The 13,604-nt window shown below is 44.2% G+C and overlaps 1 protein-coding gene across 1 annotated transcript in view; it reads left to right on the forward strand.

Annotated features, from left to right (window-relative positions):
• The window catches only part of SCRIB (scribble planar cell polarity protein), a 117,524-nt gene that overhangs the window by 56,817 nt on the left and 47,103 nt on the right, over positions 1 to 13,604 (forward strand). The window contains exons 20-25 of the mRNA XM_085316180.1: positions 175 to 489; positions 1,010 to 1,090; positions 7,265 to 7,522; positions 7,773 to 7,883; positions 10,531 to 10,707; positions 12,247 to 12,363. Of these exons, the coding sequence (XP_085172306.1) occupies positions 175 to 489; positions 1,010 to 1,090; positions 7,265 to 7,522; positions 7,773 to 7,883; positions 10,531 to 10,707; positions 12,247 to 12,363 (1,059 nt within the window). The remainder of the gene's footprint in view (positions 1 to 174; positions 490 to 1,009; positions 1,091 to 7,264; positions 7,523 to 7,772; positions 7,884 to 10,530; positions 10,708 to 12,246; positions 12,364 to 13,604) is intronic.

Genomic DNA, 13,604 nt, shown 5'->3' on the forward strand with positions numbered 1-13,604 from the left:
AGTAGATGAGGTCTGGGGTATCCCAGTGGAAACAAGTTGACAAAATAGAGCTCAGTAGGAGATCAGCTGTGTTTTTTGTGGGGCAGCAGTTTCTAAGACTGCAGCTGTCCGTGCAGACTGTTGGAAGAGGTCCCTGTGGAGTTCAGGGTTGTTGCTGACTCTGTCTATCCCTAGGTGAATGGCGTGTCCCTGCACTGTGCTGAGCATCATGTGGCAGTGGAAGCACTGCGTGGATCAGGAAGCTCCGTCTCTATGATGGTTCTGCGGGAGCGGATGGTGGAGCCAGAGAATGCCATCACCGTCACACCACTGCGCCCTGAGGATGACTACAGTCCTCGTGAGAGGCGAGGTGGTCTACGCTTCCCAGAGCGGCCTGAGGGGGCACCTCCCACAGAGAGATATTCCACCTGCCTCATGCGCAATGAGAAGGGTCTGGGCTTCAGCATTGCTGGTGGCAAAGGCTCCACACCCTACCGGGCTGGTGACACGGTCAGTGATGATCACCTGGGAATGATGGTGCATAATCACCAAATCTCTGCATAGGCTGTGAGAGCAATGCAGACTCTTCCCCACTTTTGGCAGGAAGCAGCAGCATGGCCCAGGAACTCCACGGCTGGTGGGCTGGGCAGGCACTTTTATCTTCCCTGTGCTGAGAGGCAAAATCTATTCTAAGCTGGGGATGGAAAGAAGCTGAGAAAGAGGTGGGACTGAGGTTCATGATCCAAGCCAGTGACATTTAATCCTGCCTCTGTCCTCTTGGCTACATATATTCCGGGCTCATGGCCACATAAAGGCTTTTCTGCGGCTGAAGGTTTTGCAGGTGGCTCTAGACGCAGAAGAGGATTTGTGTGCAGAGTGAGGAATGAAGGGGAAGTGCCAGGGCAAAGGAGGAGGAGTCTGCTGATGGAAAGAAGTTGAGACTTACCTAGTGCCAGGGAGCAATTCTGGGAGGCAAAGGCTCTGGTAAGGGGAAACATAGGCTGTTCTGACCTTCCTGACTGTATTTCAGGGGATCTTTATCTCACGGATTGCAGAAGGTGGTGCCGCCCATCGGGACGGGACTTTGCACGTAGGAGACCGGGTCATCTCGGTGAGTATGGGTGTATGGGGAAGGGCAGGAGAGTCTGGCAAGGGGTCTGGTTCGTTGCTGTCTGGGTAGCAAACACAAGTACGACTCCTTGTCCTTCCTCAGACAGGAGCTGTTTTCCTGTCACTGAAGCTGGAGTTTTGGAGTCCTTTTCTTCAGCTCCCTGGCCATCTGGGAGAGCATTTAAATCTTGATGGTTCTGCCCCTGCCAGTCACCAGCTTGTGACAGGCAGTGGGTGTAGTTAATTGCTCCCCTTTTTCCCACAAGCGCTGCATGTGAGTATTTCCCCAAAAGGACTGCATGCAGCAATGCAGGCTGCAGTGGAGAGAGATGATACTATGGTACTGCCCTGGCCTGGGTCTCCTTCCAGAGCCTTGTAGGACAGCTTTGGAGACCTCTCCTGCAGTGCTCTAGGACGTGTGGGAAGGGAAACTCTTCTGGGGCATGGTGGACAACTGGTCCCTGTGGAAAGCAAGGTGGCAGGGGTCAGTGCAGGCTGGAGAGAAGGGGAACTAACTGAGAGTGCTGTGGAATTGGGCCGTGCGTATTGCAGTCCATTCCCCAGTCTTTCGTTTGAAACTCTGGCACCAAGTTTCCATACTGTTTGTGTCAGCGGTATGAATCTGACTGCTGCCTTTAACCATCAAGTCTCTCTGCCTTATGTGTCACTTGCTCCCCCTCTTGTGGCGAGTCTGCTGAGTCTCCTCACCCTCTTCCCAAGCTCGCATGCTGCCTCTGAGTGAATGAAAGCTCCTGCATCCCTAGTGCTGGTGGTGGGTTTCCAATGCAGCTGCTGTGGTAAGAGCACGTGTTACCACAGGGCTGGTGTGTGTAAACACTGATACAGCCTTGTCAGTGCTGGCTTCTGTCTGCTCTATCCCTAGGCTGGGGGCTGTGTTGTATTCTCTCTGGCTCTAAATTTTAATGGAGTTCTGGCTTAGGTCTGGCATTCCTACTTTGACAGGGGACCTGAAATGGTACAGCTTCTCTCCTTCCTTGCTAGTGTTACTTTCTGCCCCCAAAATCAAGCCATTACAATGCCAGCTAGCCTAATTTGTTTTGTTTTACTTCATCTTTTGATGCTCCACTGGTATGGAGGCATGACTGAGAGACATAATTCCTGGCATCCAACCCATTGTATGGTGTTGATTGGCTGTACCTGTGGCAAGAAAGAGACAGAAGATCGCAGAGTAGAGTCTGAAGTGAAACCTGCTTTTGTTCACCCTCCACCCCAACACTAACCCTCCATTAGTAGCTATATTTGTTTCTATGGGCAGCTTCTTAGGAAAAGCAGATCTGATTCCTGAGAAACAGCTTGCAGCTGTTTTCAGACTGCTTTGTATGGGCTCAAGGCTTATAGAACTCAGGAGCATTAATAGATTTTGATATGGATTAAGGCCTTGCTGTCATTGGTCCTCTGACACACCTTGCTGTCATGAAGGGCACAGTGTTATTGCACAGACAGGAAATATGTCCATGCTTGAGAGCATGGTCCTTTGCTCTCAAGGACATAGCCCGTGTTGAAGTATGTGCAGTAATAAGAGATGTAGTGCTGAGCATCAGCTACAGCTCCAATGCTTTGATTAGTGTGATAGGAACAAATTATCATCTTCTGCGGAAATACTTGCCTAGTCTGGGCTTTTCACATAACTTCCTGTGCCTCCCCACAAGTGTCTGACCTTACCATCTCTATCAGCCTTGCTTCTTGGCAGTAGCTGCTATTCTGCTTTTCCCATTTGTGGGGTTTACTGCTAAATAGGATGTCCCTCCTTGGTGGGAGGTAGTGTTGTATCTTGAGGCCTCTCATATCTTCTGGGAGGTATTTGTCCTCAAGAATATCTGCTTATTGTAAGAGAGGTGGAAGCAGCTCTATGTGTTTTATCCTGTCTGTGGCCATGTCTCGTGCTAGCTTAGACCTGTGGTACTGCTCTGGCCCAGTGGTATAGGATGTTGAGAGTGTTCACTACAGAACAGTGCACAGCTAACATCGTATAAATTTCACTGTTTACTGCAACTCTCTCCAGGCAATGATTGCCCATTCTTATTGGAAAGATTTTCAGTATGTAGTGATTCCTGGGATGTACTGTGCACGTTGCAGATGATCCCCTAGATTTGCATGAGGGAAGCAACAGGGCCCTGGCAGGATGCAGGCAGTTTCATATGTCCCATCTGCCAAGGCCACAGTCTCCCAGTCATGCCTCTGTTCTCACTTTGCCAAAGAATTTTTGTTTTCTTAAAAAAAGAAATACAGCACAGCTTCCTATTCTCATCCTGTGCTCGAAGCCATCCTGGACTTCTCTGCAGGGAAGGACAGGGATAACTCCTTTTATTTGCTTCAGGGAGCTTTGAGTATATGGATTGAAGAGCCCAGCCTAGATCTCTCTTCAAAGATAACACCCCACAAATCTCACCTGTGATTGACTACTTACTCTCCAGCCCTCCTCATATTCTAGCCTCTCTTGTGAAAGACGCCCTGGTATAGCTCTGTGGTGGATATCATAAGAGTCATCTTGGTAGCAAAAGACCTAGGACAGGGAGCTGCAAGGGGGGAGTGTTAGACAGTTTGAGTCATCAGATAAGAGTCCRGAAGGAAAGGTGCTGAAGTGGAAGTGGTGGCTAAGGAAAGGCAGTTTGTTGTGACAGGTTTGGGAGCAGAATGAAGAAAATTGGTTTTGGAGTGATTGAAGGCAATAGTAGCATCAGACAGTAGATGAGGGCCCTAGTGAGAGCAGTCTGGTCACAAAGTTTTCCAGAGATCTGTAGCTCCTTGGGACACAGAACCATGTGTGCAACTGGTAAAGGACAGATGATACCTTTTCATTACCCTTGGGGACTGAGTAGCCAAACTGCTCTGATTGGCCTTATTTTCTTCCTAAGCAGAGGCATGGTGATAAAGGCCACTGAAAGGTAGCTATCCAAAAGCTTAAAAGGCAGCATAACTTGCTGGGCAATGGAGAAGTTCATGAGGAAAATGCTGTCAAGGGCTACTATATGATATACCTCTGACTTGGAGAGTTCCTGTGTTCCCAGCTCATTAGTTACCTGTAGAAGTACTATGGTATACTTGTGGTTTGGCCAAGCCTGATCATTCTTTTGTTCTTATCAGTGGTGGAATGATAACAGAGAATGGTTTTCAGATCTACTACTACAGATCTGTCTCTGGAAGCTATTGGGCCTTGATCTGGTGAAAAGAGCCTCATGGCTCAGTCTTTCTCTTGTGTGTCATCTTTGTTAAAAATTGATGGATCTGGAGGACTGAAAGGGTTCCTCCTTTGCAACCTACTGGAGGCAAGGCTGCAGTTTCTCCCCATTCCCAGGTCTAGCTGCATTAACAAGGCTGAGTGCAAAAGCTGAAAGGGCACACATGTTTACACACACTCCTACACACTGTAGATATAGCTAGCCACAGATTTACACCGACAGGAAGGAGGACAGTACCTCTATGGGTGCCCACATAAATAAAAACAGCCCTCAAATGGGGCATGAACAACACAATTGACTTGAGTTTATTCCTTCTTGGTGGTTAATCATGTTTAAAGTTTGTTAGTGAAACGTATACGTACACTCCCTCACTTAACTCACATGAATGTTCACATTTACATGTCTCTTCAGTCTTTGGGCCGGATGTTGGATCTTTCCAGATTCTAGTTCGCTACTTAGCGTCTTGTCTAGCTTTAAGTTCACTAGTTCACTAGTAGATCTCTCCATATCTGTTTTGCACATGCTCACACGGAGAATAGAGTGCAGACTCATGGTAGATAGGAATCATGTTCAATAAAAGTATATAGAGCAGCCTTTGGTGATCATGCACAGGCCTTGACCAGAAAAATGTATCAACCAGCAGCCTGTTTACATGTAATCACCCTCTTTTATTCTCCACCATTTCTATTTTCCCGTGCTGCTTTCTCTCTGATCCACTTTGTCCCCTCACTTTCCCCCACTTTGGATTCTTCCCATAAATATCACATAATGAGTTTTGCACATTCCCACAATCACCCTTAGAACTTGCTGTAGTAAGTTTTTTTTTTTCTCATGAGACCTGTTTCGATAACCCATTATAACCTTTTTTTCTGTCATATTATTGGTTAATAAATTTTTGGTCAAACCAAATTCAAAAAGAATCAAGGTTATCTTTAAGTGATTCCTTTAATGATCTGTCCATCGGTGTCTTGCTGGTCTTACTGTCTCCGTTATCTGCCATTCATTAGGGTTTGTGTATCTGTGTGGTTATTTCTTCTCTCCTGCTTATTGCCTTCTCTTTTATGTTAAACTGCCATTGTCAGGTTCCCAACCTCTTCTGTCATGTGTATGCAGACTGGCGTGTCTTCGTGTCCTTCTGTTAGTCAGGTATGGTCTGTACCAAAGGTGCCCTTTTGGGGACCTGTCTCTCCTCTCTAAGAGGAGAGATTAGGGGGCTGAGCGTTTCCTGTCTGTGTCACACTTAGGAGTATAAGTTTGTCTCACCTATCTTTTTTTGGTATGACCAGAAGATAGCTCTGGTAAGCAGGCTATATTACTGAGAGCCGTAAGTAGGGTGACAAAGACCTTGCTTGGTCTTAAGAGGACTGTCACATTTGGCTGTGGATTGTATAGAGGCAAGTCTGGTGAGAATGATGATAGTGTTTGTGCAAGTTCTGGACAAAGTGTTTCCAGACTGTGTGCAGTTAGCTTTGCCCAAGAACTGCTTTCTCACAAGGGATCTGAGGACTAGTTTTAATATTTCTAGGAATCAGGCAGCAAGGAATCATGCCATGGAATCCAATTGCTTGCTGCGGCTGGTATAGTCATATTGTTGTTTCATAAGCTGATCAAACTCCATCTTAATAGCTGTTATTTTCGTGTCCTCACTGTTCGTTTTGGGAAGCTGTTCTAGAACATAAGGATTAGAAAACTTTTAACTTTCAATTTCAACTTTTTCTTGGAAAGTTTGGTCCTGTTGGCAGCATTCTTCTAGCTTAGCTCTCTGCTCAATATTCTGTCCCTCCTACACTCATGCAGAACAGTCATATCCCTTCTGGGCCTTTGATATTCTAGTCAAGCTGTTTTAAGTCTTGTTCTTCCTAAGGCAGACTCTCTGTTCTTCTGCCTAGTAGCTCTTCTCTATGTATATGTTAACTCGTGTAAGATTTTTTTTAATATGAATGATGAGAACAGTATACAGTTTTTCAGATGAGTTCCCATCAATGGCTTGTACAAATGACATTGCCGCTTCCAAATATGTACTGAAATACCTCTTTATCCAAAGCATCGTATCTTTTGCTGGTTTCATAGCAGGATTGTAGTTGTGTTCTTGAAATTACTTGGCATAGCATATTGGATAATGTTTTCTTGCCCAAAAGAATGATAGTTTTCTTTTTGCATCAGCCGGCCAGTCACTGTTGACTGATAGAACCTCTTTCTCAGTGTTTCTAAATCTTTTGATATGTATGCTTTCATGTGTTAAAACTGGCAGCATAGGACAAGCCTCCCTGAACTGCCCTGACCTTGCTTAGCATGGGTGGGCAGCAGCTCAGTGGATAGCCACAGGTCCTGTCACACAGCATATCACGTCCTTCAGTACTTCAGTGCCTGCTACTAGGCTCTTGAACATGATTGATGAGGGAAAATGGCCCGAACAGTGGCAAATGTTTCTGTGGCACATTACTGTGATCTGACACTTCTGGGAATTAATGCTCTACTCTGCCTTCTTCCCATGTTAAGATCTTTTGACTCATTCCTTTAATATAGCCCCTTGTGCTTCTTTCATCGTGAACCAGCAGGCAAACTGGAATGCAAAGCCACGACAGTGATAGGTAGTCTCCTGATAATGAGTGGACCAGAGCATAATCTTGGCAATAGCTATCTTTGTAGGTAGAGCATGATATTGGGTCTTCATGGTCCCCTGGAACATCACTGATGCTGTTATATCTTGGAGGTGTGCAGGGAAAGTGGGAATGGGGTTGGTGAACTGGCTAAAGAAAGACTTGCAGTCTGGCTGGATATATGCAGGTATCTGTGTCCCTTTGTCACAGGAGCAGGGTAAGCTATGGTGTCCTTTGGCATAAACCTTTAGTAGACTTTTGAGGAGGGGCAGGATTCTAGCAGAATGGGGTCCTTTAGGGTGCTTAGCCAAATGCTTAAAACAACTTGGGTGTACTTGGGTAATGCTCTGACACTGAGTTTGCGGGTTGTTCTAGATCAATGGGGTAGACATGACAGAAGCCAGGCATGATCAGGCAGTAGCGCTGCTTACCGCATCCTCCCCCACCATCGTGCTGCTGGTAGAGAGAGAGGGTGCAGAGCAGCTCAGCGAGGGAGACTCACCAGGGGTGCCACGAGTGCGCATGCACTCCCCACCACCACCTCCCAGCCATGGGGAGACCCCACCTGAGGAGACACCTTCACTGCAAAGGAACCATCTGTCTAAAGGCCTGGAGGATCAGTACCCGATTGAGGTGAGTCTGACAGCTGGAATATGTAAGTGGTGTAACACTGAGTGTTTTTTGTTTGAGAAGGTGATCAGCCTGATGAGGGCTGGCCTGCTGAGTTATTGGGGCATTGAGAAATAATGGGGAGCTCCCTTGTACTTTGGGAGCTTCCTTGTGCTCATTAACTCAGAACATCCCCAACTCCATGTTTTTCAGTGTCTTTGATCCTTATGTGATATCCTTTATTCTCTGTAACTCTGCTTCTTTTTCCCTCAAGGAGATTCACCTTGTAAAAGCAGGTGGTCCCCTGGGACTCAGCATTGTAGGAGGTAGTGACCATTCAAGCCATCCATTTGGGATTCACGAACCAGGTGTCTTCATATCAAAGGTAGGGACCTGCTGTGTAGGCAGCCCAGCAGTGGACATCCCTCAAGTGCTTAATTATTGGGGCTAAGAAGAAGGATTTTGATGCAAGGGTCTGAGAAGTACAGTGTAGATTAAAAAACAAAAAGCAGGGAATAGGGAGGAAGGATTCATACATGTATAAAGAGTTAGTTTGTATAAGACGTACTGCTGCTGTTTTAGAAATTGTATGATACTTAAATCCAAACAAACCTATATAACTCATGCTGAACTGTTTTGAGGAGTTAGCTTTTGAAGCTTCTCTTAGCTTTTAATGAATCCTGGAAAGATGTGGACATTCAGAAAACTGGCCGTTACTCAAAAAGTGTCAGTGGGATGAATGTGTAATGAAGAAAAAAACAGGAGTGCCCTCCAGTGTCCAGGCCAATGTTCATTTGACCCAGTGTTCTGGGTCATAAAAGGACCTTTCCTCCCATCCTGTGGAGACTCGGTCTCTGTGATAGCCTTTAGGGTGGGACCTTGTCAAGGGTTTTTGGAAATCCATGTTATGGCTACTAGATCGTTTCAGCTGTGGGTGTACTGATTCCTTCACAAAGCTTCAACAGGTCAGTGAAGCAAGATTTCCTTTTACTGGAGCCAGCCTAACTCTTTCCTAACAAAGCATGTTTATCCACATGCACACAAATTTTACTCTTTACTGTTGACCCTGTCATTTTACCAGGAATAGAAGTTAGGTTAGTTGGTCTATAGCTCTCAAGATCCTTTTACAGCATTGTACTGATTGTTACAGTGGCCATTTGTAATGATAGATCATGCACTTTGGACAAGAGCACTGCAATTTCACATTTGTGGTCCTTCAGAACTTTTGGAAGAAAGCTATCTTCTGGTTAGTCTGGCATCAGTCATAGGCAAAATAATGGAAAGGCTTGCACAGGGTTTGGTCAGATCGAAATACTGATATCAGAACATACAAACACGTTGAATGACATTGTAAAACAAATCTTTCTTTCTTTGCCAGTGTTATATTTTAATTGATAAAGACAGCTTGATAAAAGTAACCTTTATAAGACAATTGCTGTATTATCTTCTAATTAGAAGTTAATGCTATGTAATAGCAGAAAACACATTAAAAGAACTTGGAACTGGATGGCAGTTTTCAAGGAGCAGCTATCAGTAGGATGTCGTTGAATGGGAGTGTCTCTGGGGGGATTTTTTAGGGTTTTATACCAGACCTGATGCTATTCAATAGTAGCAGTGCTGTTGAAGTAGATCTCCAGTTGCAGCCAATAAAATTTATGTAAAAATATAGACAACATAGTATGAAGAGAGTAGGAGTAATGAGGAGAAAAGAGAATTTGATCACATTTTCTGTTCAGATACTTTAATGTAACTGAACATGAGCATTTATATCTATACTGTGTTGTGGTATTATTTTCTGAAAAGCAAAAACTTAGAAAAGCATGGGAGCATCATAACAAACRAACTACAGCATGGATTCTTGGTGGAAAACAATTGTCCACATGATCTTGGGCATACAGTATGGGATAGTAAAGGGACCAAAGCTTCCTTTGAAAGTCAAAACCTTCATCCACTTGAACTATTTGCAGTATTAGAAGATGTTAAATATGCAGAAGAGGAAATAAAAGCTACAAAGATGATTCAAGAGCTGGAGAAGATGTCATATAGTGACAGACTTTTACCTTCTTGTGGAGAAATTGTAAAGTACTTAAAAATGCTTTTTCCAAATGAGAAAAATAAAAACAGGGGCTTAAAAAAGGTGTCAGACAATAGTGGGCTGAAAACTGAGGAAAGAATAATTACTCACTGAGAAAATTGTCAAGGGTGATCATAGTTCTTGCAGGCATCACCACCTTCAGATTGAGATTAGATGTTCATCTGAGAGATAACTGTACTCATGGTACTGAGCTTAGAGCAGGAGATGGTAGTGGTGTTGAGTGACCTGTGATAATCTTCCAAGATGTGTTAGATGACTTCCAACTTTAATAATATAAATGAAAATCCCACTTGAATGGCATCCTATAGCAAGTAACTGGTACTACTAGCAGTACTAGTTATATCAAGGTTTGTCAGATGACTGAAAACTTCTGTTTCCTTTTTGCTTGTGTCACAGACTCCTTGCTCTCCTGATGTATGAGCAATTTAAACTTGTAGTCTTTGTGACATCAGCTCGTTTTGGCTGGGTTTGTATCTCTCTGGCTACTATCTTATCATCCAAGATTCTAGTGATTTAGCACTTTATTCCAATGCCTCAGAAGCCTCCATATTAAAAAGAGAGAGAGAGAGAGAGAGAGAGAGAGGGTTCTGTGTGACTGCATGTCGATGCACACACAACATGCTTAGAGGATAGAATTTACGATGGCTTTCTAAAAGTCATTAATGCGCTAGCTCACCAAGCAGATTCTTCACAGATACATTCTACACAGATACATAGCTTTTGTTGTAGAGAGAGGAGTCAAAACAGGCCTCAGAAGGTGTTGGAGGATAGTCTAGGGAAACAATGGTAATTATTCCTTACTATTTCCAGTAAAGCTTTGACACTTACTTGGTTTCTCTTCATGTGTTTTTTTCAAGAATGGCTACAGTTTTATCAGATCTCTTTCTGTAGAGATGGGATTTCCTTTTCCAGCTGTAATATTAATGATTCTTCATAGGTCATTCCCCGTGGATTGGCATCTCGCAGTGGGCTCCGTGTAGGGGATAGGATCCTGGAGGTGAATAGCATTGACCTGCGCCATGCTACCCACCAAGAAGCAGTGAATGCCCTACTCTCCAACACCCAGGAGCTGACTATGTTAGTAAGACGAGATCCACCTCCACCTGGTATGCAGGTAAGTTCTGAGTAAGGGCACTGGGGGAAATCACTCTTTTCTTTATAGAAGCCTTACCTTTGAAGGCAGTTGCTTATCTAGCTGGAAATTTGGGACTAGGATACAGTCAAAATTCTAGTAAGAAGTTTTCTCCTCTTGGGACAGAATCCATCGCTTACAAGTATGTATCCAGTTGAGGATGCTGGAAAGCCTGTTGTCCGTGATGACATTGTAGTCAGTAAATAATCAGATTTCATAAAGACTAGACTTGAAATAGGAGACAGAAATAGAAAAAATGGCAGAACCAGATAAAACAAGCCAGACTGAGAACTGGCTGAAAGGCAGAGCTCAGAGCATTGTGCTCCATGGCACAAAGTTTAGCTGGAGGCCTGTAGCTAGCAGTGCCCCCCCATGTTGCTACTGAGTCCAGCCTTATTCAACTTATTCATCAGTGACCTGGATGAAGGGACAGGGTGCCTCCTCAGCAAGTTTGCTGATGATACCAAACTCAGAGGAGTTGCTTGTGCACCAGAGGGCTCTGCTACTATTCAGAGGAAATGGCATTCATGGACTGGGAGGAACCTCCTGAAGTTCAACAAAGGGAAATGTACAGTCCTGCACCTAGGAAGGAATAACCCCATGCAACAGGACAGGCTGACAGATGACCTGCTGGGAAGCAGCTCTCCAGAGAAGGACCTGGGAGTCCTGGTGCATAGGAAGTTGGTCAAGAGCCAGTAATGTGCCCTTGTGGCCAAGAAGGCCAATGGTCTCCTGCGGTGCATTARGARGAGYRTTRCCAGCAGGTCGAGGGAGRTGAYCCTGYYSCTCTCCTCAGCCCTGGTGAGGCCACATCTGGAGTAATGTGTCCAGTTCTGGGCTCCCCAGTGCAAGAGAGACCTGGAGCTAGTGGATAGAGTTCAGCATAGGGCTGCAAAGCTGATCAGAGGACTGGAGCATCTGTCGTATGAGGAGAGGCTGGGAGAGCTGAGATTCTTCTGCCTGGGGAAGAGAAGCCTGAGGGGAGATCTTATCAACATGTGCAAGCAACCTGAAGGGAAGGTGTCGAGAGGATGGGGCTGGATTCTTTTCAGTGGTGCCTGTGTTTCACTTTCATAAAGTGAAACACAGGCGGTTCCACCTGACTATGAGGAAAAACTTCTCTATTGTGAGGGTGACAGATCACTGGAACAGGTTAGCCCAGAAAGGTTGTGGAATCTCCTTCCCTGGAGATATTCAAAACCCACCTGGATGTGGTCCTGTGTAACATGCTCTAGGTGACCCTGCCTGAGCAGGGGAGTTGGACTAGATGATCTCCAGATTTCTCTTCCAACCTCAACTTTTCAGTGATTCTGTGAAAAAGAACAAATTGTGCCAAGTAAGTGAAAGGGTTCATCCCTTTCCCCTGACCCCTAAAATCCTAAAAGGGATGAACCCTTTCACCCTGAATCAGGTCCTTTTCAGAGTATTTAGAAAATGGGTAGCCGTTAGAGCCATTTTTTTGCTCAGCAATTCCAATCTGAACTTAACCCAGAAACTAGAAGACCTTTTCTGTGTACACAGGAAATATGCATTGAAAAAGCTCCAGGAGAAAAGCTGGGCATCAGCATTCGGGGTGGAGCAAAAGGTCATGCTGGAAATCCCTTTGACCCCACTGATGAAGGCATCTTCATTTCTAAGGTACCAGACCCTGAAATCTGCAACTTAATTGCATGCAAGAACTGCTAGGGAGAAACATTATCCCTGCAGAAATTTGTTGCATGTGCTGTCTTCAATTTTCACTGGCTATACCTGTTTTCACAGAATTTTGTCCATCCACGGAAGCATATGCATGGGTATCCTTTCATATTTCCTTCTCTACAACAGCTGCAAGATTTCTTCTTTCATTTCTTATGTTTGTCTCTATTTTGCCTTGCATTTCTTCTTTTGCATTTTTTCCGTGAAATGAACCCACATTCCTTCATTTTCCTCTCCATTTCTGTTTCTTCTCCCAAATGCTTGTGACCTTTCTGCCTACTCAATCATACATGGCCTTTTCCTCCTTTCATTAAAAACATTATGCATTCCTCACCTTCCCTCCTGGGCCTTGTACCATGTGTGTAATTCTGCTTCCTTTCCTTAGTAAGTGACTACTTGTGGGCGTACTCTTTTGTGATGTCACTTTTCCCAAAGACGTGACGCATATTTTCAACAGTATACTGTTATATRTGCTTATACTCCCACCAAAAAGTATTGCATTTTCTTTATTGTTAGCAAGATAGCATCGTGATCAGAGGTGTAATCTTTGTATCAAAATCATTTTACATCTCTTGCTGCTGACCAGAAGGGGACTCTGTGGGTGTTCATGTTAGTGTCACTGATTCCCTGCCTAGCTGTGTTATGGTGGGGTGCAAATGCTGCACAGCTTTAGAGATCTTAATAATCCTTGCTGGACGGTGGACCCTCCGTGATTGTCAGTTAATCCTCTATAAATAACTTGCTATTTGCAAAGAAATGGCATACTCAACATTTGTTATCACTTTGATAGCACTTTATATGATTTTTTAAAGCTAAAAGAGTAAATATACTCAAAGTCATAGTTGCATATTCAATGGCAATATTTGTAATAGTGGTAAAAGAAAACCTAAGATTATTATAATCCAGAATTATTTTTAATGATTAGATTTGGTTTTGTCTCCTTCGATGTTTCAACATCTAGGTTTTTGGAAAGCTGATAATTTAGCCCCATTGCATGGTTAGTTTACTTTTTTTAAAAAAAAACTTATTTTTTTCATTTTAATGATTACTTTAGCTTGCATATAGCCAAAGCACTGAACTTTTCTGCTCTCCTTCTGACTGTGTCATTTCAGCTTACTTTCTCCTACCTGACCCTTATGACTGTGTATTTCCTGATTCTTCTATTTTGCCTTGGAATACCTCCT

Source organism: Rhea americana, unplaced genomic scaffold (genome assembly GCF_003343005.1).
Source record: "Rhea americana isolate MKP2758 unplaced genomic scaffold, rheAme1 scaffold_456, whole genome shotgun sequence".
NCBI classification, from domain to species: domain Eukaryota; kingdom Metazoa; phylum Chordata; class Aves; order Rheiformes; family Rheidae; genus Rhea; species Rhea americana.